A 23,291-nucleotide genomic window follows, 5' to 3' on the forward strand; every position below is an offset into this window, starting at 1 on the left:
CCACATGGTTCTCTATGGTCTGTTTCCATAACCATTCAGCCAGGAAACCTGTTTGGCGGAGATCCAGTTCCAGAATGCAGGAAAATCCTGCCCGGGATTGAATTCCCCCATCCATCTTGCCAGGTATCCGAGTAGTGAAGCAATACAGAGCAGCTAGGAGTAAACTGACCCCGTAGCCTGCCACTTCGCTGCACATTCAGCAGTTTGAAAACGAAAAGGAGTCAGCCTCCTGCCAGACTTTGATGGCAAGGCTGACACTGGTGTATGCAAATCGACCCCGAAGCGCCGGGCTCCCGCCTGCAGCTCAGGGAGGTGGAGGGGCTGCTGCTGCGTCCACCCTCCTGGAGCGCGCTGGGTCCCGCTCTGGGCCATAAGAGCTGCAGTGTTGCGCGTGGGGCGGAGGGTGCTGGCGGCAGCAGCAGAAATCGATAGTCTGGGGCTGGTTTTTCCCAGGCACAACACCGCGGGCTGGCTATATAACAAGGAGCATCCACACCCCTCCGAGAGAGGGAGAGCGGCACAGCAGCAGGGCAAGGCGCCGGGGGAGAGAGCCCGGAGAGAGGGGACTGGGCAGCCAAGGGGCAGCGGGCGCCTCTGGCCAAGGGAAATGTGCGGAGCTGCCGCGGCTCGGGATTCGCAGGGCGCGCTGCTGCTCTGAGAGCTCGCGGTGCTGCTGCGAGGGGGTGGGGGACCTGTGGCTGCTGGAGCATCTCCGGTGGGGGCGGAGGGGGAGCAGTGGATGCAGGTGCAGCAGCCCGTGCTTGGTGCCGCCTTTGTTTCGTGCTGGGACTCTCCCGTCGCTATGAGCGCCTCTCCCTCCAGAGTGATCCCCCTGCTGCTGGGTGCCGCGATGCTGTGGGGGCCGAGCTGCCTCTCCCTGCGAGTCCTCAGCGGTGAGTGAGCCAGAGAGGGAGGGAGGGCGTGGGGAGCTCCCCTCCGAGGCTGCCCCACAGACACTGGGAAGGGAACTGTCTGCACAGCTGCAGCCGGTTAGGGCCAAATCTTCCAGCCAGCCTCAGAGCGCACTGCCACTGACTGCAGCGCGAGCTGTGCGTGACGGGGGCTGCTGCTGCCGGAAACCTGGTTTGCTTAAGGAAAGAGGCGAAGGCAGGGTTTATTTAACGGGGTTAGGGCCAACTCATGCGTTCCTCACTCTGGCCGAACTTCCACTGAAGTTCTGGCGGAAGCAGGGCTGGAGGAGCTAGCCTGAGAGTTCAGTGTCGAAGAGATCCATCTAGTGCTTCTAACCCACTTCCTCTCTCTGTCATCACCTTTCTAATTGCCCCCATCAGCACAGGTGCCAAAGTTGGAAGACACAGTCTGTTTAGGGACAAATCCTGAGGTTCTTCCTCCGTCCCTTATTACAGGCAAAACTCCCCCCTGAAGTCAGAGCTAAGGCTAAAGGAAGACCGCAGGATTTGGCCCTTAAAATTTATATTGACATTGCTCACAATAGCCCCAGAGAGTGTTACCTGGCTTAAAGAAATCAGAATATACTGTTAAATTAGTTAATGGGATAAGGACCAATTAAAAATAAATGTTGTGACAATTCACACGTAGGTGACTGATATGAAGTAATTGTATGTGCTGTTTATTCTGTGTTGTCTCTCTTTTGCATTCAATCATTCTGATCAATGAAAACAAGCTAGTCAGATTCACCTTTGTTTATAGTTATCTACTGGTCAATTGCACATAAAAGTTCTCATGGAGTGGCAATTGCTGCGGTCTGTATTCCAAATAGCAGTAATTTTTTTTAATCAACTTTCCACTGATTTTTTTTTAAAAAAGAAATAGTTGAAACTTCCTCCATAAAATTAAGACAACATGATAATGATAGTGAAGTTTGATTTTGAAGGTACTGAGATCATCAATGAGTTAACTTCCTTTACTGTCTGCAAACACAGGGATCTTTTTTCTAAAAAAAAAACAAACAGGAAAGAAATTGATCATACATCATACAGGAAAGGCTGGTTCTAGAAAAATAATTAAATCTGGGACTTTTTTTTTAAATAATGTTGAAGGGTTTTTTTTTTATATATTAACATAGTTAAAGATGGAGAAAGTGAAGATGTGAATTTACTGAGTGATTTTTGTTTTCTCATAAACTTGAGAAAGTGAGACAGGAAGTGCTCATTAATGTGGGATGCATTGTAACCGAGCATCCAAGCATTGTGCAGTTTTCCTCTGCACAAGTCTGAAATTCATCTCATGTCCACCTACTGTGCATCTTTTGAGAAAAGATTGTTTGTTGTAACTGTCATTTTTGTAATCTGCATCATGATCAGCTAAATCTAAACAGAGACAGCCAAACTCATTACACTCAAAAGCAAATTTAATTCCAGATCTTCAGAGATGAAAAGCTCAGCAAATCACTATGATACATTGTGATCTGCAACCTCCCCAATGTTTTCTAAGGCATTTTTTCTGCAACCAGAAGACATTTTTAAACATCTTGCTAAGCTGCAAGATGTCACTATTTTTGTACCTTAAATTAATCATTTTTAAAAGGATAATAAAAGGTACATGCTGCAGCACTTCTTTGTGTAGGATATCTTTATATGCACATCCGTCTTTAGTTATATAGGATTGTTCCTTCTTTTTATGGTAAAGTTAGAAAAGACTAAGAAGAAAACAGGATAACCTTTTTTGTGTTGTGTATGTATCTTCATTTGCATTATCTTTTGTACTACCCCAAAAGGAAGAAGATGAAAGCATATCTGAAATGTGAGTTCAACCACAGTTCAAAAGGTTTACGATCCAGTTCTGCATTCCTGGCACACTCAGCGTCTGATCCAATGTCCAGTGAATTCAATGGAAAGATTAACATTGTCTTCAGTGGGTTTTGGATCTGAAAGCTGAAGGCAATAGGAATCTTGGATGCACAAGGAATACAGAACTGAGTCCACAGATTGATCCTGATTCATGATGATTTACACTCTTGACTACACTTAAGAACATAAGAACGTCCATACTGGGTCAGACCAAATGTCCATCTAGACCAGTGTCCTGTCTTCCAACAGTGGCCAATGCCACATGCCCCAGAGGGAATGAACAGAACAAGTGATCCATCTCCCATCACCCATTCCCAGCTTCTGGTAAACAGAGGCTAGGGACACCATCCTTGCCCATCCTGGCTAATAGCCATTGATGGACCTATTCTTCATGAATTGATCTAGTTCTTTTTTGAACCTTGTTATAGTCTTTGCCTTCACAACATCCTCTGGCAAAGAGTTTCACAGGTTGACTGTGGGTTGTGTAAAGAAATACTTCCTTTTGTTTGTTTTAAACAAGCAAATAAGGTTGAAGGTTTTGCTTTTATATATAGACATAGATATAGATGGAGAGAGTGAAGATGTGAATTTAGTGACTGAGTTTTGTTTTCCCATAAACTTGAGAAAGTCAGATTGGAAGTGCTAATTAAAGTTGGATGTATTGTAGCCAAGCTATTGTGCAATTTTCCCCTGCACAAGTCTGAAATTCACCTCATGTCCACCTACTGTGTATCTTTTGAGAAGAGGTTTGAGAAGAGAACCTCTTAAGTTCTTAGTTATAGGAGTTATGTACCTAAATCTTCATGCAGGCAGATGAGAATATGCCTCTATACACAGGTAGCAGAATGGTGGAAACCGTTTTCATATAAGATGTTACAAATAGAGTAATAGTATAATGATGGCATGTTTATAGAAAACATGGTTTCATTTTTAGTTTATATTTATTTTGCGCACATTTATTTCAGAGCTGAAAAGTTCAGAATCACTTTTATCTTATCATGGTGCTAAGTACAGATGTTGTGTGCTGATACTTGCTGTGAGTCAGTAGGTACCTACTGAAGCAAGATTATGAAATTAGCCATAGCATTCTTTCATTTTTGTACACCATTAAAGTTATTTTTTTTTCAGGAAACAAGGCCCAAGATGCCATACTTTGGAATAGGGTGACCAGACAGCAAATGTGAAAAATCGGGGCAGGGGTGTGTGTGTGGGGGGGCGGGTAACAGGAACCTATATAAGAAAAAGACCCCAAAATCAGGACTATCCTTATAAAATTAGGATATCTGGTCACCCTACTTTGGAAGTTCTTGTGATTTGAAAAGTCACACCCAGCTAAAATGCATTCTAAGATGAACCATTTACATTTGCATTGCAACCAGAAAGTTGAACTAGTAACGTCTGTGTATAGATATGAATAAATGACTATATGTTCTATCATAGGTGCTATCTGGAAACTGAATATTTATAACTGCATTTAGTTTTCATGAGTATTTCTTTTGTGTTATTTTTTTCTAAGGATGTACCGTATGTCCCATACAAGATTTGAGAACATAATCTTCAAACAGAACTATATCTTTTAGTGAAAATTTGTGACTATAATTCATAAAGGATCATCTGTGTCAATAATGTTTTCGAAATCAGGCTACAGTACCTATATTTTTTCAAACCGTGTTTCAAACCATTGTTAGATTCCTATTGAAAGGCACATTTACAACACACTATTTTTCAAACATAAAATTAATCTTGTATGTGATTATGCTATATGGGGTTATTTGTGTAACAACTATGTAAGATTTGAAGCCAGTTGTAGAAAGAAAAAAAAAACCATTAAGGGTTGTATTGGTTTGCAGTAGTCAAAGCTAGCTTAAGTGTGCAGGGGAGCACTATACCAAGCAACACTGGCCAGAACACAGAGGCTCTGGGGTGCTGAAGGGAAACTCCTCCTTTCTGAACAGGGGCCAAACCTCTGCCCTGCCACATACACTAGAACTGTCTAGTCCTATAGGCAGTGTTAATACTCCTGGACACTCAGGAAACAGAAGCACCAGCAGAGGTGTGTAGGGTACACTGTGCCATCCTCCTCACTCCCATCTTGCATATCTGCCCATGAGCAGCAACAATTTGGTCTTAGACATGTATGTATGTATATACACATTAGTTTAAAATATCACAGAAGCAGAATTTCAGATGGCGATAACAAGAGGAACTGGAAAGTTATTAACTTTCATTTTAATATACACCTCTACCCTGATATAATGCTGTCCTTGGGAGCCAAAAAATCTTACTGCATTATGGGTGAAACTGCGTTATATCAAACTTGCTTTGATCTGCCAGAGCATTCAGTCCTGTCCTCACGGAGCACTGCTTTACCACGCTATATCCGAATTTGTGTTATATCGGGTTGCATTATATCAGGGTAGAGGTGCATCACATTCTTTAGGAATTGTGAATTTCCTCTCCCTCCCATTCCCTCCCCACATCAGTTACATTTTTCTAAGAACTAGAATAGAGAACATTCTTCATTATGGGCTTAATGCAATGCCTACTGAAGTCCATGAAAAGACTCCCATTGAGTTCAATAGGTTTTGGATAAGACCTAGTAATAATACTTACATATTGACAAAGTGGTTATGATAAATGGCAAAGACTGTGAGATATAATGACCCCTGCTGTATTAGCATAAGTGGTAGGGATCACAAAAAAGAATGCTCTGCTTTTTAAAATGGCTTTCAGATTTTTGGCTAATTTAGTTCTGTAATGGTTTTCCATTTTTTATCCTTTTCCCTCTAAGTTCATGTCTCTTACCCACTTGTTAACATATTGTTTTGTGAATAAGATCTAACTAGCTAGAGAAAAGCAATTGGCCTATTACTGTTTTCAGCAGATTTTTCACATTATGATGACACATTAGCCATAATTATTTTTGATGCACAAGTTGTTAAAGAAAAAAAAGTAAGTGCTCTTTACTTTTTAACATAGATATATTGAGATTTTTTTGTGTGCTATTCTACATCCTCATATGTCAGAATGTCTGCAGTTGGCAGAAAAAGAGGTTTTAAAGGAAAGTAACAAAGTAGGGGTAGGAAAAACTGCTGAACGTTACATAGCCTGCATTGCTGTCCCATGACATCATAAAGAACATGAAGTGATGATAATGCAGTTTGCAAAGATGCAATTACTTTAAGTATCTATTGGGCAGGAAAGAAGCAAACTAATCTTATTACTAACCATTTAACAACCTATGTATTAATCATAGTCAGTATACCTTAATGACTGATGTTTGCTGTCATTTTATGTTTCCTTTTTAAATTATGACATTTTTCTTTACTATGGCAAGGCATGTGACAGTAGATTAAATATTAACATGGAATTTTAAAGCAATAAATATATTTATTTGAATGGGGAAATATTTGACTGTATAAAGTATTTCCTAAGGTGAGAAAAATTAACATGCAGCGGATAAAGAAACAGCATAATTGCTCTTAAATTCTAGGGCTATTTACTTCAAATGTCTTTAAGAATAGTTTTTGTTCATTTATGTAGTTTATGATCTGATTTGCTAAAATACTACATTCTAAGTGTGTTGGTCAAAGCGGTTAGATGGTTAAAGATGCATATTTTTGTACAGGATAAAAAAAAGAAGGCTAGTAACCTAGCCTAGGAAAGATATCCTACCATGTTTTTGGTATTTTTCATATTGGTGAAAGTATGGTAGCTTCAGGGCCTGACCCACGAGAGATATCACTAGCAGTACTGGATTGCCTTCCAGGGAGAGCTGAGTGACTTTCAACTGTAGCAGAAAAACCCACCATATACTATACAGTGGCATGGCTCTTGCTACTGAACAGTGCCCACTCATGCTTCACCAATTAACAACACAAATTGCAGCTTTTTAGTTGCAGGTCCCTATTCAACTAATTGCTTAAACTGGGGTTTTCAAAGGGGTGTAAAGGAATGAGTGAGAATGCCTAACTCCCACTGAAAGGTGGGCACCTAACTCCCTTAGTCCTCATTGGAAATCTTAGCCTTAAACATGTACTTCAAAGGATAAGGCATTGGCTTTCTAAGTCGGCGATTGTGGGTTCATGTCCCATCTGGGGTGAAAACTACTTTCTTAAGGGGGATAGCTCAGTGATTTGAGCATTGACCTACTAAGCCGAGGGTTGTGAGTTCAATCCTTAAGGGGGCCATTTAGGGATCCAGGACAAAAATCTGTCTGGGAATTGGTCCTGTTTTGAGCAGGAGGTTGGACTAGATGACCTTCTGAGGTGCCTTCCAACCCTGATATTCTATGATTCTATGAAACATTGACTTCATTGGGACTATTGACGTGCTTAAGTATTTTGCTGAAACAGGACAAAGACTGGAGAATCTATTTAGTAAACAAAAATACTTCTTATAAGCATAACCAAGGAATAAGGCAACATTATGTGGCAAGGTAGCCTATGTTAAGTACACTGGAAATGTCTGTACTTTGTTCCGGCAAAATATGTGGAGTATATGGACACTATACCAAAATACACCTCTACCTCAATATAATGCTGTCCTTGGGAGCCAAAAAATCTTACCGTGTTATAGGTGAAACCGTGTTATGTTGAACTTGCTTTGATCCACTGGAGCATTCAGTCCCATCTCCCTGGAGCACTGCTTTACCTTGTTATATCCAAATTCATGTTATATCGGGAAGCATTATATCGAGGTAGCGGTGTACATAGTTTGTATAATCTTAGATGTTTTGATGAAAGGGTTAAGTCCTGGTTGGGTAGGTCAGGAGTATCCTCCTCAGGGAGTTATTTGATTCTTGGTGTAATCTGTTCTATTTTCAAAATGAATGGATAAAGTATTTTAAAGAGATATTTACCTGAGTTTCAGGGATCCGTCATCTTTGTCGGGGATGATTTTGCAGTATCAGAACTGAAGGTGAACCCCATCAGAGGGTGGGAATCTACTTCAGTTTAGTGGCAGAGACTTGAACAGGAGCTCCCAAAAACCTTTCCCCTTCATGGCACAGTAATAGTTAAAGCAAGTAAAGATGAACCTGGCTATGTGGAATACTTGTGTGTGTGTTGGTCATTTTACAGCTGTGCTCTTGGGGTGAGGTAAAATGAATATAATTGGACTCAAATGAGCAAGTCACACCTTCCAGAACAACTTTTCCTTTTGAATAATCTCTCCTCACTCTACCTTGGATGAACTACACTGCACACTAAGACTGGGTTTGTGGGACCTAGGCTAGTGGACTTGGTGTTTCCAGGCCCATACCTGAGCAGCATTGTAAACCTGTGTTTACAGTTGCTGGACCTGGGTGTCGCAGCTGCGCTGAGCTGGCTATACTGCATTATGGAGGTCTTCTGGCTTGGGTCTGTGGCTTGAGCTGCATTCACACTACAAAGTAACAGGGCTTAGACCTGAATCACAGCAGGAACTGTGCTCTGACTCATCCCCCTAGCAGAGTCCTAGGACCACATCCTGAGTGCTTGCTGATCCAAGTTAAACTGATTTATGTGTGGGCAAAATAGGGGCGTGGGCTGAAACCTGAGTCAAAGTCTGGGTTTAGTGTGCAGTGCAGACATACTCTAAGGCAGTGTTTCTCAAACTAGGGCTGCTGCTTGTGTAGGGAAAGCCTCTGGCAAGCTGGGCCAGTTTTTTTACCTGCCCCGTCTGCAGGTCCGGCCGATCGCAGGTCTCACTGGCCGCACGCGGTTCACTGCTCCAGGCCATTGGGGGCTGCTGGAAGCGGCGGCCAGTATGTCCCTCAGTCCGCGCCACTTCCAGCAGCCCCCACTGGCCTGGAGCGGTGAACACAATCGGCAGACCCAGTTTGAGAAACACTGCCTTTAGGAAGGGGTGCCCAATCTTATTACACGAGGGCCACATAAACCTAAACACAATCTTGTGTCGGCCAAAGAAATTCTACATATTTTAATAAGATTTAAAGTCACTTGTATTGATTTACATTTTAAGTCAGCTTGTTTCATATGTATGTAGATAGGTTGTTTCTATGTATAGTATTGTCTATTTACACACTCATGTAAACTAAAATGATGTAAACATGACAACAGAAGGTTAATGAATCGGCCAGTAGTTTTTTGTGTTGAAGCAGGCAGCGGGCCTTATAAAATACTCTGGTGGGCTGTGTAGGATCCACAGTCCATAGGTTGGGCACCCCTGCCCTAAGGGGCTAGCAGCAACTTCACCACAAGTGTTTCTGCAGGATCCAACAATCTTTCCCAAAGCTCATTAGATTTAAATGAATGCTTAATATTCTCTTGCTTGTAGAAAAGTCATACCCTATTGTCATTGACAAAAAAGTAGGAACTTTTAGCGCTACACAACAGTTACTGTAAACTGAAGGAGTTTCTGCCTTATTATCACAAAAGACCATATATACATTGTTTAAGGTTAAAAGTTACCCCCCTACCTGACTTTTGGCTTTATTACTAAGGGTAACTCAAACTAAACATAACAATATAAACTCCAACCTATGCCTTCTCCCCAGATATGACTTCACCAACATTCCTACCTTGGGCCCCACCTGCCCGAGGCCCTAACTTCCCCTCTAAAGAGCTATTCCCACCTCTCTTATATACAGTGTGGAGTTTAGCAAGCCACACCTGCATCATTGAGTGAGCAGGGATTAATTTACAGGGCCCAGAACCTAAAAGGTATGCAGGCATCCAACTCCAATTGATTTTACTGGAAGTTAGAAGCCTAAATAACTTTGAAGCTCTGGGTCTAGCTACCAAGATGAAGTCACAGTAGAATCCAGCCACCTTGTCACATTCCAGGATCATCGTATATCCCATATTCTTGCTGGATAAAGCCAAACCCATGCCCTGGCTTGCATGCATAGTCAGTGCGGAGTTGACTGCATATGACATTTCACGCATCTTTCAGATAACACAAAGATGCAAATGAAAATGCTAGTATTTGGGGCATCATGCTGGTTTATGTTATGCCTGGAGAATGTTAGGTTCATAAACCGAGGAAGAGATAGTACTAATCCTCATATATTTTACATGCACTTGTGTATGCACATACACACACACACACACATTTTATCTGAAAGACATAATGTAGATAATCTTTATTTAATAAATAATCCAGATTAATTGAACTCAAATTGCTAAGAAGTGGAAAAAATCATTTTTATTTCAGTGAAATGAAACCATGCTCAAGGCAACTCAACAAGATGGATGGTTCTCATATGAAATATGACATATATTGAAAAATGATTGATCACCTACATTAAACTTAATGGCTGGGATTTTAAGTACTATTTGCTTGTAAAAAGCAGAAAGAGGGAATAAGAAACGTTTTTTTATACTGCAAAAATGTACACAAGTACCTACGTTTATGCATGTGACATGTCCTATTGAGTGAGATTATGCAGCCATTAAAATTAAGTATGTATGTAAGTGTTTTCAGGTTTGGGGTCAGGGGAATAGATATATTCACTGCTCCTCTGACTGTCACACATATGTTGTTTAAGCTATTTAGATCCTGCAGTTTCTGCCAGTGGCTTCTCCCATAATGCTTACCACAAACTATTATGTAGGCATACTATGTCTGGCTAAAAAAATGTCTCGGAAGTCGATTCTGGAACGAATTGCTACACTGAGATTTAAGAGATGGAAAAAAAGACCTATCAGTATTTTGTCAGTCTCTCTGTCAAAACAAGAAATTTCCATGAGAGTTTTTAAGTGTTTTCCCCAGGCTTTAGTGTTAAATGGCTCACATTATGTGGGCTTCCATAGCTTGTCTTTGAAATGTATACCATGGCCTAATTCATCATTTGCCAAACTTTTGAAAGCTGAGACTCCTTCAGGAAAAAGAAATGAATCACATCTCTGTGAAACCCTGCCATGTTTTGCTAAAGGCCTACCCAAAGTGAGCAGTCATTAAGGATGGATCGCGTCCATGTTCATATTTTATGATTCTGCCTCTTATTTCTTATATGCTTTGATAATTAAAGGATTATCTTTAGCACCTAGGCTAGCACCCATTGAAATGAATGGGGCAGTTCACACCTGGGATGTATAGTTTCAGGCTCTCTGTAAACGTTGGCAGACATTGCTGCATCAGTTACACTTGGGAAACATTTTTCAATGTTTTCTTCACAAATGTAATTTTTTAAAAAGGGAAAGCTGAGATACTAGAAAACAATTTAGAGACCAATCTACACCACATGCTCACACCCTTAACTAGTCCTTCCCATCCCTCTCAGTCTGTTGGGGAGGGACAAGCATGCTCTATACTTTGTGAAATGCTAGACTAGATGATCTTGTTTTAAGAAGATCTGCTCTAATATTCAAGCTCACGGATGCTGCTCAGTTTCAATGCACAGGAGCAGGCTTCATTGAGCACAAGGACTATGCAAGGCTAGCATCTATAGTGGCACTTTCTCTTCAAAGGGAGGAGGGAATTTATAAGGGTCGGAGACTATAGAGTATGAGTTTATAAGAATTTATGAAATTATAAGGGTATGAGACTCATTTTCTCTACAGGATGCAGAAGAGCTGGACCTACACAAGATGGTGGAGAGCACATGCTACAATTTGCACCAGGCTGGTACAGTCACTGTTCTCCCAGAACTCTGGGAGGTGTTTTGACTGTGTGAGGCACAAGAATCTCAGGGTGCCCCCTGTGACGTTTCAATCTACATGATTTTATGAAAATATGCTCATGAGTATGAATACAATGTAACTGGAATATGCTTCATGCAAAATATCTCTTGTAAGATATGATTACAAAGCTTATAATCTACTGAGTGTGGTCATCCTATTTGTATAAAGGTATCAGTCTTGTATCTGAAAATAGAAATATAAAATATAACTCTGAGGGCCTATTGTAATTATGCAATGTGTGGGCAATTAATGGTGGTTTGGAACCTTGATGGCTCCCATTAACAGGGGCCATTGACTGTGAATGGTTCTGTTTGCAGGCAAGCCTTCCTGTGAGTCAGGCTGGGAGGAATGAAGACTTGGAGTCTTACAGTGACATGTGATCATGTCACATGAACTGGAATCCATCTTTAACCTGGTGTTTTTCCATTGAGCAGGAGGGGTGGGAAACCAGAGAGACAAAGGATTCCCACCTTCTGCAAAAGATATATAAGTGAGTGGAACAGAACAAAGTGGCAGGTATCAAGAGAAATCCCATAGCAACCAGCTGAGCTGGAACAAGGGCTGTACCAGGGGAAAGGATTGTGCCCAGACTAGTAAGGCATCCAGTCTGTCAAAGAAACTTATTGAAACATCTCTGAGGGTGAGATTTTATCTGTATTCAGTTTTATTACTGTATTAGGCTTAGATTTGCATATTTTACTTGATAATTCACTGTGTTCTGTCTGTTACTACTTGGAACCACTTCAATCCTACTTTCTGTATTTAATAAAATCACTTTTTACTTATTAATTAACCCAGAGTATGTATTAATACCTGTGGGGGGAGGGGAGCAAACAGCTGTGCATATCTCTCTATCAGTGTTACAGAGGGCAAACAATTTGAGTTTACCCTATATAAGATTTATACAGGGTAAAATGGATTTATTTGGGGTTTAGACCCCATTGGGAATTGAGCATCTGAGTATTAAAGACAGGAACACTTCTGTAAGATGCTTTCAGTTAAGTCCGCAGCTTAGGGGCATGTGGTTCAGACCTTGAGTCTGTGTTGGAGCAGACTGGCATGTCTGGCCCAGCAAGACAGGGTGCTGGATTCCCAGACTGACAGGAAAGCAAGGGCAGAAATAGTCTTGGCACAGAAGTTGGCAGTTCCCAAGGGGGTTTCTGTGATCCAACCCATCATACCCCCATAACAGGGATGGTGCTGCTGTACACTGGCCCATTATGTGGTGGGTGTCTGTATCATAACCTAGTCCCAGATTTGGACCTTAGCGTCCAAAATATGGGGGTTAGCATGAAAACCTCCAAGCTTAGTTACCAGGTTGGACCTGGTAAAGCTGCCACCACCCAAAAAATTAGAGTTTTTGGGGCACTCTGGTCCCCCCAAAAACCTTCCCTGGGGACCCCAAGACCCAAATTCCTTGAGTCTCCCAACAAAGGGGAATAAACCATTTCCCTTCCCTTCTCCCTTCCAGGTATTCCCTCCCTGGGTTCCTGGAGAGATAAACAGAAGCAAACTCCGTGAATCTAAACAGAGGGATTCCACCCTCCCCGTTTCCAGCCTTGGAAAACAGAAGTACCGAGAGCTAATCTCTCTTCCCCCCCTCACCCAGAGGGAATGCAAAGTCAGGCTAGTAAATCTAACACACACAGATTTCCCCCGACTTCTTCCTCCCACCAATTCCCTGGTGAGCACAGACTCAATTCCCTGGAGTTCCCTACTAAAGAAAAACTCCAACAGGTCTTAAAAAGAAAGAAAAATACATAAAAATGGTCTCTCTGTATTAAGGTGACAAATACAGGGTCAATTGCTTAAAAGGAATATGAATAAACAGCCTTATTCAAAAAGAATACAATTCAAAACACTCCAGCAACTATACACATGTAACTACAAAAAAACAAACCTATCTTTTTGTACTTACAACTGGGAAACAGAAGATTAGAAAGCAGGAAATAGAGAAATCCTTCCCATAGCCGAGAGGGAGATAGGCACAAGAACAAGAACAAAGGACTCGCACACAAACTTCCCTCCACCCAGATTTGAAAAAGTCTTGTTTCCTGATTGATCCTCTGGTCAGGTGTTTCAGATTTTCACCTGGAAAGAAGTAGAGACGTTAACCCTTAGCTATCTGTTTATGACAGTCTGCCATGACCAGTCCTATGATTTATAATCACAAGGCCCATTTGGTCAGAAAGCAGTAAAATGCATTTATTATAACTGGAGCTAAATGGGTCTCACATTTCCAATTTATGCAATGTTAAATATATAGCACAGAACTAATGCCAAAAATAGACATTTTCCACTTAGATGAAAAAGCAAAACTGTCACGTTTTAATAGATATGGCAAAAAAAAAATGCTATCAGGAAATACCTCATGGATTCTTTTTCTTCATAAAGCATACCTCTTACACCAGTGAATAAAACCATGTTTAATTTGTTCTTTCAAAATAGATATCCATTTCTTAGTTGAGGCAGCATTTACCTTGTATTGATTCAGGTAATTGTAATGGTGTGCTTTTTCCTTCAGGGGTAATCGAATGCTGAAATATTGATTAGCTTGTTCTATTAAGAATTAGACATCAAGTCACTTCCTTTAATCTCCTCTAGATCTCGGTTTAGACTTATGCAACATGCCTCTGTATTGAGAGTTTAAGGTGCAAATGAAGTGGTCTACTCTTCCCTTTGATCAGTGTGCATAGCTCCCATTAGTACTGAGGGGAGATCATTATAAGTAGGGCCCTACCAAATTCACAGCTGTGAAAAATGCATCTTGGACTGTGAAATCTGGTCTCTCGCATGAAATCTGATCTTTTGCGTACTTTTACCATATGCAGCGTTTCTCAAACTGGGGGTCCCAACCCAAATGCTATTTTAAAGGAGCTGCAGTATTGTCACCCTTACTTCTATGCTGACTTCTGAGCTGCGTGGCCTAAGAGCATCACAGAAGTAAAGGTGGCATGGTATGGAGGGGTGTCGTCACTTTTTTGCAGGGGTGCTATCATGGGCTTTACATGATTATATTTTGTCATTTAAAAATATGTATTCATGCTTTAAGATTTAAATATCTGAAGCCGTGAAATTCAAGATTTAAAAAATGCTATGACTGTGAAATTTACAAAAATAGACCATGAATTTGGTAGGGACATGAATATAAGGTTTGATATTACTCCTTTCAGCATATGGTGAGTGTGCGTGCAATGCCTTGTGTCTTAGGGAAATCTGATACTGCATATCTTATGCACAAAGACCAGCTAGTGCTGGAACCAAACCCTCCCAAATTTTGAGAGTTCAGATAAAGTAGGATCTGGACTGGATCCAAAACAAAAACCTAACCACAAACTACTGAACTTTTGTAAAATGAGAAAAACATGTTTCTGGCTAGCTTCTCTCTAATATACACAGTAAATGATTTCCCAAGATCTATACCAATGAACATTGCAGACAAAGATCTATTTTGTTTTAATATAACATGGCAAATGCATTTTTAGGATGAATGTTCCTTAATAGCATTCAGAAGTATGTCCTTGCTAAGTCTAGCCTGTATGCATGCAACCCTATTCAGTAATCCCACTGGTTTTCAAACTAAGTGGGGCTGGATGAGGCCAGTATGGGGATGGCAGAATCCATGGAACAACTAGGCACTGGAAAAAGTGGTGCTGGTGACTACAGAACACACTTTGACACCTGAGTCAGTACTGCCCCAGGGCCCCAGGCAGTGAGCGCTAGTGTTAGAGGACACTGTACTAATGGAACATTCATCTTTCAGATTATTTTATATTGCTCGCCCCAACATATGCTAGGAACCTCACAAAAATGAGTAAGGACAGTTGCCTGTCCCTTAACATAACAAATGAGGATCACAGATAAAAAGGGGTGAGAGGAAGGATCTGGGTGACAAAAACTAATTGGGGTAATAATATAAAATTCAAGTCTTGACCCATTTAAGACTATTAAAAATCCCATGGCATGTTTCATAAAAGGAGGAGGTGCTGACTTGACCTCATTGCCTCTTGTGTAAGTATACTTTCTGCCTATCTAAACTAAATCCCCTTTGCAGCGTCAATGGAACACAGTATTGTTTTTCTACCTGCTGTCTTTAGCCATTGTATAGAGTATTGCTCTGCACAACTAAACAGTTGGAGTGATCCCTAGAGTTGGCGGTATTTCACTGATGCCTGATGATCTTTACTACACATGTCCCTTTCCTAATGCCCACGGGTATCATAAAGACTAATTGACTATAGTCAGATTGTGACTGGCCCTTGCATTTGGGGATGAGAACAAGAAGATTAACCTTTCTATATTAATTATTTTACTTATGATGACATCTAGGACTAATCAAGAACAGGGCCCAATTGTGCTAGGTACTTTACAAACACAGAACAGTAACCACTTCCTAGCCTGAAGGCCATACAATGCACAGGTACTGTTATAGACCTTGTGCTTTCCTTAGCTTAATGACTGCTATTTACTAGTAGCCCTGAGGTACAATATAGCACTGAGGGAAAGTGACACCATGGCCCTGCCCCTTCTCAGCACAAGCCAGCTGCAGTGGCTAGCCATGGAGGGTAGCTCACACTAACCTCTTAAGGGGATGGGTGGTAGCTCCCCTTCCCAGGAGCTGCAGGAGGCATTGTGCCTTCCTAAGACACAGAACCTCTCAGACCTTCTGCACAATTGCGCCCAAATAGGCCTGTACTTTTCAGCCAAATTCTGATCCCCAATATATGTGCAAAACACTTTGAGATCCTCCGACAAAAAGTTTTTACAGAAATACTAACTATTGTATTATTATTTTAGAGCAACTTTACTGAGATCAACATGGTGACAATTTGTGTTATTCCCTGGACCAAAAACCATATGAGCCCCTAGTGATTCATCTACCTTAGCAAACCCAAACAGTAAAAGATGTTTCTCTCCCCACCTCCCTGGGGACAGGAAGTTTGCTGTTAAAATACTAACAACGACAATGACTAATGTATTAAAATCCATTTACCAGTTTGCATCTGTGTGTCAAAATGAGTGATACTCTGATTTTCTTTCATTTTTCAGGAGCATAAACTAGGCAGCATTTGTGAATTGGACACTGTGACTCAATAACAAAGGAGACATACAAACCTTGGCAGTTGAGATGGTATTAGTCTCCATTTGTTTCCATCGCAAATGACGACAGAATGCAATTATGAAATCTTATTGCAGTAGTAATATTATTTTAAAAAGTAGTAATGCAATATGATTCATCATAAAATCCAAATTAAATTCAGTACACTAGCCAGCCGAGAACATGATACAGTAAAACATCAACAGTAGTAACACAGTATATAAAAACAAGACCCAAATTAAAGTGTGACAGGATGATACAAAGATCAGTTAACAACTGATGCATCAGAGTTGGAGCAGAATGTGATTAGAAAGATTTATTACTTTTTATCAGCTTAGTGGCCACATTCTAAAGTGCGTTATTAGGACTTAGTTTGGGACCGAGTATGACATATGAAAAGGTGGGGAAAAAAGTGGGTCAAATTTTTACCTGGTGAAAATCAGCATAGTGCCACTAAAGTCAATGACATTAGGCCAATTGACACCAGCTGAGGATCTAGCCAGCAATGAATCTGAATACTGTGAGGGCAGCAAGATGTATACACTATGTAGTCTTAAGTTTGTATGCAGTTCTGTCTTTTGGTTAGGTTTTCGTATTGGTACTTCAGCCAAATATGATTAGTTATCCCCCTGTCCCTATGTGTGTTTTTATTTACATCATTTTTAAAAGTGTACCATGTGCCTCTGTCTGGTCCTTGAATCTGCAGTTTTTCAAAGAGAGAAAAAGAGTGATCTACCATGTCCAGAATGGGCAGGAAATTACCCCACAACCCATCATATCAAGGATTGTGGGATTAGAATTGGGTAGGTCATTTTTTCCATGTGTGCTTGAGCTGGTTCTCCTGGCTGGGGAGGCTTCGGGGGTGAAAAGACTTCTAGGGATTGGGGGTGGTGCTTCTTCAGGCTGTGACGGTGGCTCTGCCTACTCGAGAAGCAACCCTTCCCCTGCTGAGAGCTCAGCTCTCTATGAGCAAGGGGAGGGGAGAGTTCCAGTGTGATTGGCTTAGGCCAAGGATGGAAAAGATGAGGCACTGGGTGGCAGAAGTGGAGATGATGGGAGCTGTTTTCTCCTCCCCCTCTCTGGGTTCTAGCTGATCCTAATGCTGCAGGACTTGGCCAGAGGTTTTTTTAGCCATTTTCAGCCACCTGCTGGTGACCCCTTTCCAAGTCCTACCAGCTGAGCAGTAGGGACTTATACCAGTGACAGAGCAGTGGGCCTGAGGAGGAGGTGCGCCATTCCCATTCCAATCTACACATTTTTTCAGATGGTTTTGACAAAAACCATTCAGGCCACTAGAGCTAAGTGAACTATCTAATGACTAATATTCTCAATAGATTTCACCTTTTTCTGGTCACAAACTATCCCCAAACATTTTCCTCACACCAAACTTCCCACAAGTCCATGCTCATTTCCAGTCTCCTCTTGGCGCTCACTAACCTCAATTTCTCCCCCCTTCTCTGCTACTTCTTGGCCTTCTGCAGCTCTTGGTCCTGTTTTCTCTCCTGAAAGTCTGCAGTCATCTCCCCATTTCTTGCCTCTCCCGTGTCATTTCCCGATGCCCTATGCTCCTCCCTTCTCTGTGTAGGCCCTGATCCTTCAAGCTGTGGACATTGGGATCCACCTGTGTAGGTCATTTTGCAGGATCAAGGACTTAGTTCTTCCATTTTTACCTGGTCCTCTCTCCCAATCTGGATTCCTCACCTTGATTATCTCCAGTTGCCCAGACTTTTGTTTCCTTGGTCTGTTTTCCCCATTCCGTTTAGCCCATGACTCCACCTGTCCCAAAACTGGCTCTTCCAGATGGTTCTTCTTCCCTTGTGATGGGGTGCGCTTCACCACTGTGGCGCCTCCTCCTTGCCGACCTGAGAATTAGCTCTGGTTCACTGGTGCGCCTTCATTTAGTGGCGTCTCACTGATGTCGCTTCTGTCATCAGGACCCATGTCGCTCTCAGAACTGCAGTGTCCTCTTCTGAACATGCCCCAGTCTGTTCTCTCTCCGCAATTTCAGGGGCCCACCAGTCCTCTATCCAGCCACTTGCTTCAGTGGCAGGCTACAGTCCAGGATCTAGCCACCTGTGTCAGTGGCAAACTGCAGCGCATACTCTAGCCACTCCCCTCAGTGGCAAATAGGACAAAAGGAAAGGGGGGACCCCGGCCTGCCCACTACTCCGGCTCCTGGCCCAGGGACTCTCAAGTCAGCAGCCACATGCTGCATCACCTCCAACCCTTGCTGCCTGTTTCCCTGGGCCACTTCCCTGCAGCCCTAGCACCTTCTCTGCCCTTGTATCAGGGTCTCAGTCTTGCAGTGGTGAGCCGGGAGCTCACTCATGCCCCTGTGACCCCGCCCAGCACTGCTCGGACCATGGTGCTGTCTCTTCTCCCTCCTTCAGGGTAGCCAGTCCTCCATCTTTGAACTCCAGGGAGTGATTACCACTGCTCTGTTCAGCAGCCCTTCTCATATAGCCCAGCCTGGCCCTGATTGGCTGTCTCCTGTGCAGCCTCCACAGAGCTGCTTTATCCCCTCTTCGGCCAGTGTGGGACAGACACCCTACCACACCCCGCCCCCTTAAGACCACACACAGCTGGTGTGTGTGTGTGTGTGTGTGTGTGTCTCTCTCTCTCTCTCTACTTTCCCAGCTTCCCTTGTAGCTTGGCCTTCAGGCTATCCCTCTCCTGCCTCAGGCTCTCTACCAAGAGGAGCAACCTGCTTTCCTCTTCCAGGGTCTGGGTCCTCTCTGTAGCCTGTCTTGCTCCTGTATGGGTTCCCCTGTTTGTCTGGGTCTCCACTGTCCCAGTCATCCTATCCATCACCTCCCTACCTCCCCTGCTGAGTGTGAGAGATGGCTTTCTGCCAGGTCGTCAGTCCTCACTGCCCCCTCGCTTTGGGCTGTCTCCAACCAAGCCTGGCTCTCAGGTGTCACCTTCCTTCTCTTCAGGGGGCAATGCCTTTTTATATGGCTCTCCTTATGGCACTGGAAGCACCTTCTTTGCATCCCTATAGTCATGGTGCTCCTATAGTCCTTTTCTGGCTCAGCTCCATACTCTGGGCTAGCCTGGGCCCTGCAATTATGGGTCAGGCATTCCCTTTTCAGGTGCCCCTGTTGCCCACAGGCCCATCGCCTCACTGTTCTCCTCACAACGGGGACTCTCCTGGGCTCTTTCTCCCTTCCATTCCCTGGATAGGGTCTCTGTTCCTCTCTCTGGCAGGGGCACTCCCTCTTAAAATGTCCCTGCTGCCCACAAGCGAAACATTCTCCCGGCCTCCTGAACCTGGTGCCTGAATTCCCCTCTCACTCCCTACGATTCTTTTGGACTCCCCCTCACAGCGACTTAAACAGGTACGGCTGCCGCTTTACTAGTCCACTCATACAGGTCTGCAGGTATTCGTGTGCCTCCCATTGTCTCTGCTGTAGCAGGATTGGAAGCTGCCCTTGGTGCTTGTATGCCCCTTTCCACAGGGGCACCAACTTTGGAGTTCAGTTTGGGAAGGCCTCTGACTCCATTTTCTCCACCTTATGTGTCCCTTAGTCTCTCAAACGTCTATACCAGGCAATAGTCCCTACAGTCCTCTATCTTCCCCTTGTATCATGGATGAATGTTTTCCCGCATTCTCCACCACATGTGATGTGGCACAACTCACCACTGTGGTGCCTATTCCTGGCCATCTTGGAATTAGCTCTGGTTCACCAGTGCGCCTTCATTTAGTGGCATCGCGCCACCGATGCTTTTGTCATGAGGATCTATGTTGCTCTCTGGACCATGGTATCCTCTGCTGGACACAGCCCTCTTGCTGTGCTTCACTCCATTCTCTCCCTTCACTTCCGGGGGGCTGGCAGTCCTCTGTCCAGCCACTTGCCTCAGTGGCAGGCTGCAGTCCAGTCTAGCCCCTCCCCTCATGGCAAGTAGGGCCAAAGAGGGCAGGGAGGGAATGGGCCCTTCCCACTACTCCAGGTCCCAGTCCAAGGACCCTCTAGCCATCAGCCATGTGCTGCGTCAACACCAACACCCACCGTCTGTTTCCCTGGGCCACTTCCCCATAGCCCTAGCACCTTCTCTGCCCTTGTATCAGGGCCTCAGTCTGGCAGCGGTCAGCTGGGAGTTCACTCATGCTCTCTTGACCCCACCCAGCACTCTTCGGACTATGGTGCTGTCTCTTCTCCCTTCTTCAGGGCAGCCAGTCCTCCCTCCTCGAACTCCAGGGAGTGACTGCCACTGCTCTGTTCAGCTGCCCTTCTTATATGGCCCAGCCTGGCTCTGATTGGCTGTCTCTCTAAATCTTCTTAATTGCTTGTCTCCCGTGCAGCATCCCCAGGGCTACTTTAACTCCTGTTCCGCCAGTGTGGGGCAGATGCCCCACCTCATCCCTCTATCCCATTCCCTTTATCCCTCCTCTAGCTCTCTTGCTCCCCTGGACCCTTATCCCTTTTCTGCCCAGTGTCCTCACCTCCTCTGACCAGTTGCTGTACTGAAGAATGGGAGAGTTTTAATTCATGGATTATGGACACAGTAGGCTCATCTAGATTTGAAGGAACATGGTGATCTTGAGTTAAGGCTCGAGTGGGGAAAGGCTAGCTTTAGGCCACTTTTGTGCCTCCTCAATCCCTGGGCCTGCTAGGGGCTGGTTCAGCCCCCAGTGGAAGCCAGAACATTGCCAACAATCACAATTCTGTCATGCGTCTCATGATATTTGGGTTTTATTTTTAAAGCCCTTATTCCTGGAGTCATGTTATTACATGAGAATCACAGATTTCAGTATTTGTAAGTAACTTTTTCGCTCTCATGGTAGCAGAGAAAAGCAAAGCATGAAAATGTAACCCCTTAAGTCTCAACAAACAGAAGGCAAAGAATTTTGAGCCAATCTCAAGATTTTTGGGGTCAGACTCATGAATTTTGAATATTGGAGGTGGGCAATACTGAGTAGTCTAAGGGCTGCTTTAACTCATGGTACCTGTGGTAGCTCCCAAGGGGTTATGGCAGCTGAGGATTGCAAGGTCACAAAATGCCCAAGCCAAGTTTTCCCCAAGCCATGTTTCCCCCAATCTTCTGCATAAGGTGTTGTAGAAGGGTAACATAAAACTGGCTATGCTATGACACCAAGGAGTTCATCTAAGGCAGGGGAAAGCTCACTGCTGATTCAGAGGAGATACTTTGTATCACCTGACCAGTGGAAAACAATCTCACTGGGGAGGGGACTGTGGTCCTGATGTATTATACATCAAACATTAATACAATAATGAATGTGTTCTAAAAATCCTTCAGACAGAATGGTCATTGCACACATGTCTTTGAAAACTCAGTTCTTTAGCTGTTTGCATGATGCATTTTTTTTAATGACACCTCCCTCTCCTGCCCAATCCCAAATGTGCTAAATCACATGGGTTGATGGATTAGATAAATTGCGTGCTTTAAACTGGAGCCATTATTGATTGCTGAGAGTTGAAAAGAAAAGGAAAACGAAAAAAAAAAATCTGAAGCCATAAATATTTTTCATTCATCTTTAAACTTAACCAAACTAATTTGAGATCCCTATGCCAAGTTTCAGTCCAAAAAGAAGCCTTTATATTCATGTTATAAATAGCTGGGGAAACTGGCCTATTATGGAAACTCTTGCACCATGCCAACTGCATCAGCAACAGTTAATGCAAGTTTCATGTTAGGGCATATATGGCAACTGCTGAAAAATAATGGCAGTATGGGATCTCACACATATAGTGGGACCCTTCTATCACAAATGCTCTGACTTAGGGTCTTATCCTTCAATCATTTTCTTGTGAGCAACTGAGACTTCTGATAGTAAGCACAACACTTAATAGTAAGTGTCTGTAAAATGGGAACAGTGGATGAAATTCATCTCTGTGCAGAAGGCCAGCACCAGGTCTGTGCTTGACTAAGTCCCACTTAAACCTCTATTGGCTCTCTGTACAGGGGTAAATTTCACCTTTCGTGATCATTTTAATTAATATTTCCCCTTCACATGATTTAGTGTATCAGAATCTCTGCTGGTCAACATGTTTTCTGCTCTAATAAACAATGTCATAATAATATAAGATCTCAATGGCACAAGATTTTAAATGACAATGTCACTAATTAGTAGGCAAAGAAAAACATATGAAAGCCCTATGAGAAGTTACCACATCAAGTCATCTTTCCACAGTAGTACAGTTACAAATGTTTTCTAATTTGAAATTCAACGAGGTACTTTGATTAACATTATTAAATAAAGAAAAGTTTAGATTTATATGCATGTCTCTGTACTTCATTCCACGCTATATGCCTATGTTACAATATTTTCTGAGACATTTCATACCTAAATTAGTGGAACAAATTTCTTTGAGCTAGTGAATATTTCATGGGGAAAAAATCATGCTAGAGAGGAAGCATGGTCTGTGGTTAAGGCCGTGGTTAAATGCATTCAATTCCAGGCTCTGCCATGGTTTTCCCATGAGACCTTGGACAAGTCACTTAAATTTTCTGTGCCCTAATTTCCAATCTGGAAAACAATACTTCCTTCCCCCACCTTTCACTGTCTTGTCTATTTGGATTGTAAAGTCTTTGGGGGCAGGGACTATCTCTATAACAATGGAGCTTTGATCTTGGTTGGAAAGTCTAGGTCAGCGGATCTCAACCCGCAGCCCACAGGCCACATGCGGCCCAATTAGCACACATCTGCGGCCCAGCTCAGCTGTGTGCTAAAGGCCAAGGTCTCCAGGTTCCTGGCTGCCCGGCATAGAGGGGTCTGGGCTGCCTCATGGGGTAGGGGCTGCTAGCTGGGCCTGTGGGGTCAGCGGTCCGGGG

The 23,291-nt window shown here is 43.1% G+C and overlaps 1 protein-coding gene across 1 annotated transcript in view; it reads left to right on the forward strand.

Annotated features, from left to right (window-relative positions):
- The first annotated feature begins 754 nt into the window (after window positions 1-754).
- CHODL (chondrolectin) overlaps window positions 755-23,291 on the forward strand; it is a 47,305-nt gene continuing 24,768 nt past the window's right edge. The window contains exon 1 of the mRNA XM_050937103.1: window positions 755-893. Coding sequence (XP_050793060.1) covers window positions 803-893 — 91 coding nt within the window. The 5' untranslated portion in view covers window positions 755-802. The remainder of the gene's footprint in view (window positions 894-23,291) is intronic.

Source organism: Gopherus flavomarginatus, chromosome 1 (genome assembly GCF_025201925.1).
Source record: "Gopherus flavomarginatus isolate rGopFla2 chromosome 1, rGopFla2.mat.asm, whole genome shotgun sequence".
Classification (NCBI taxonomy): Eukaryota; Metazoa; Chordata; order Testudines; family Testudinidae; genus Gopherus; species Gopherus flavomarginatus.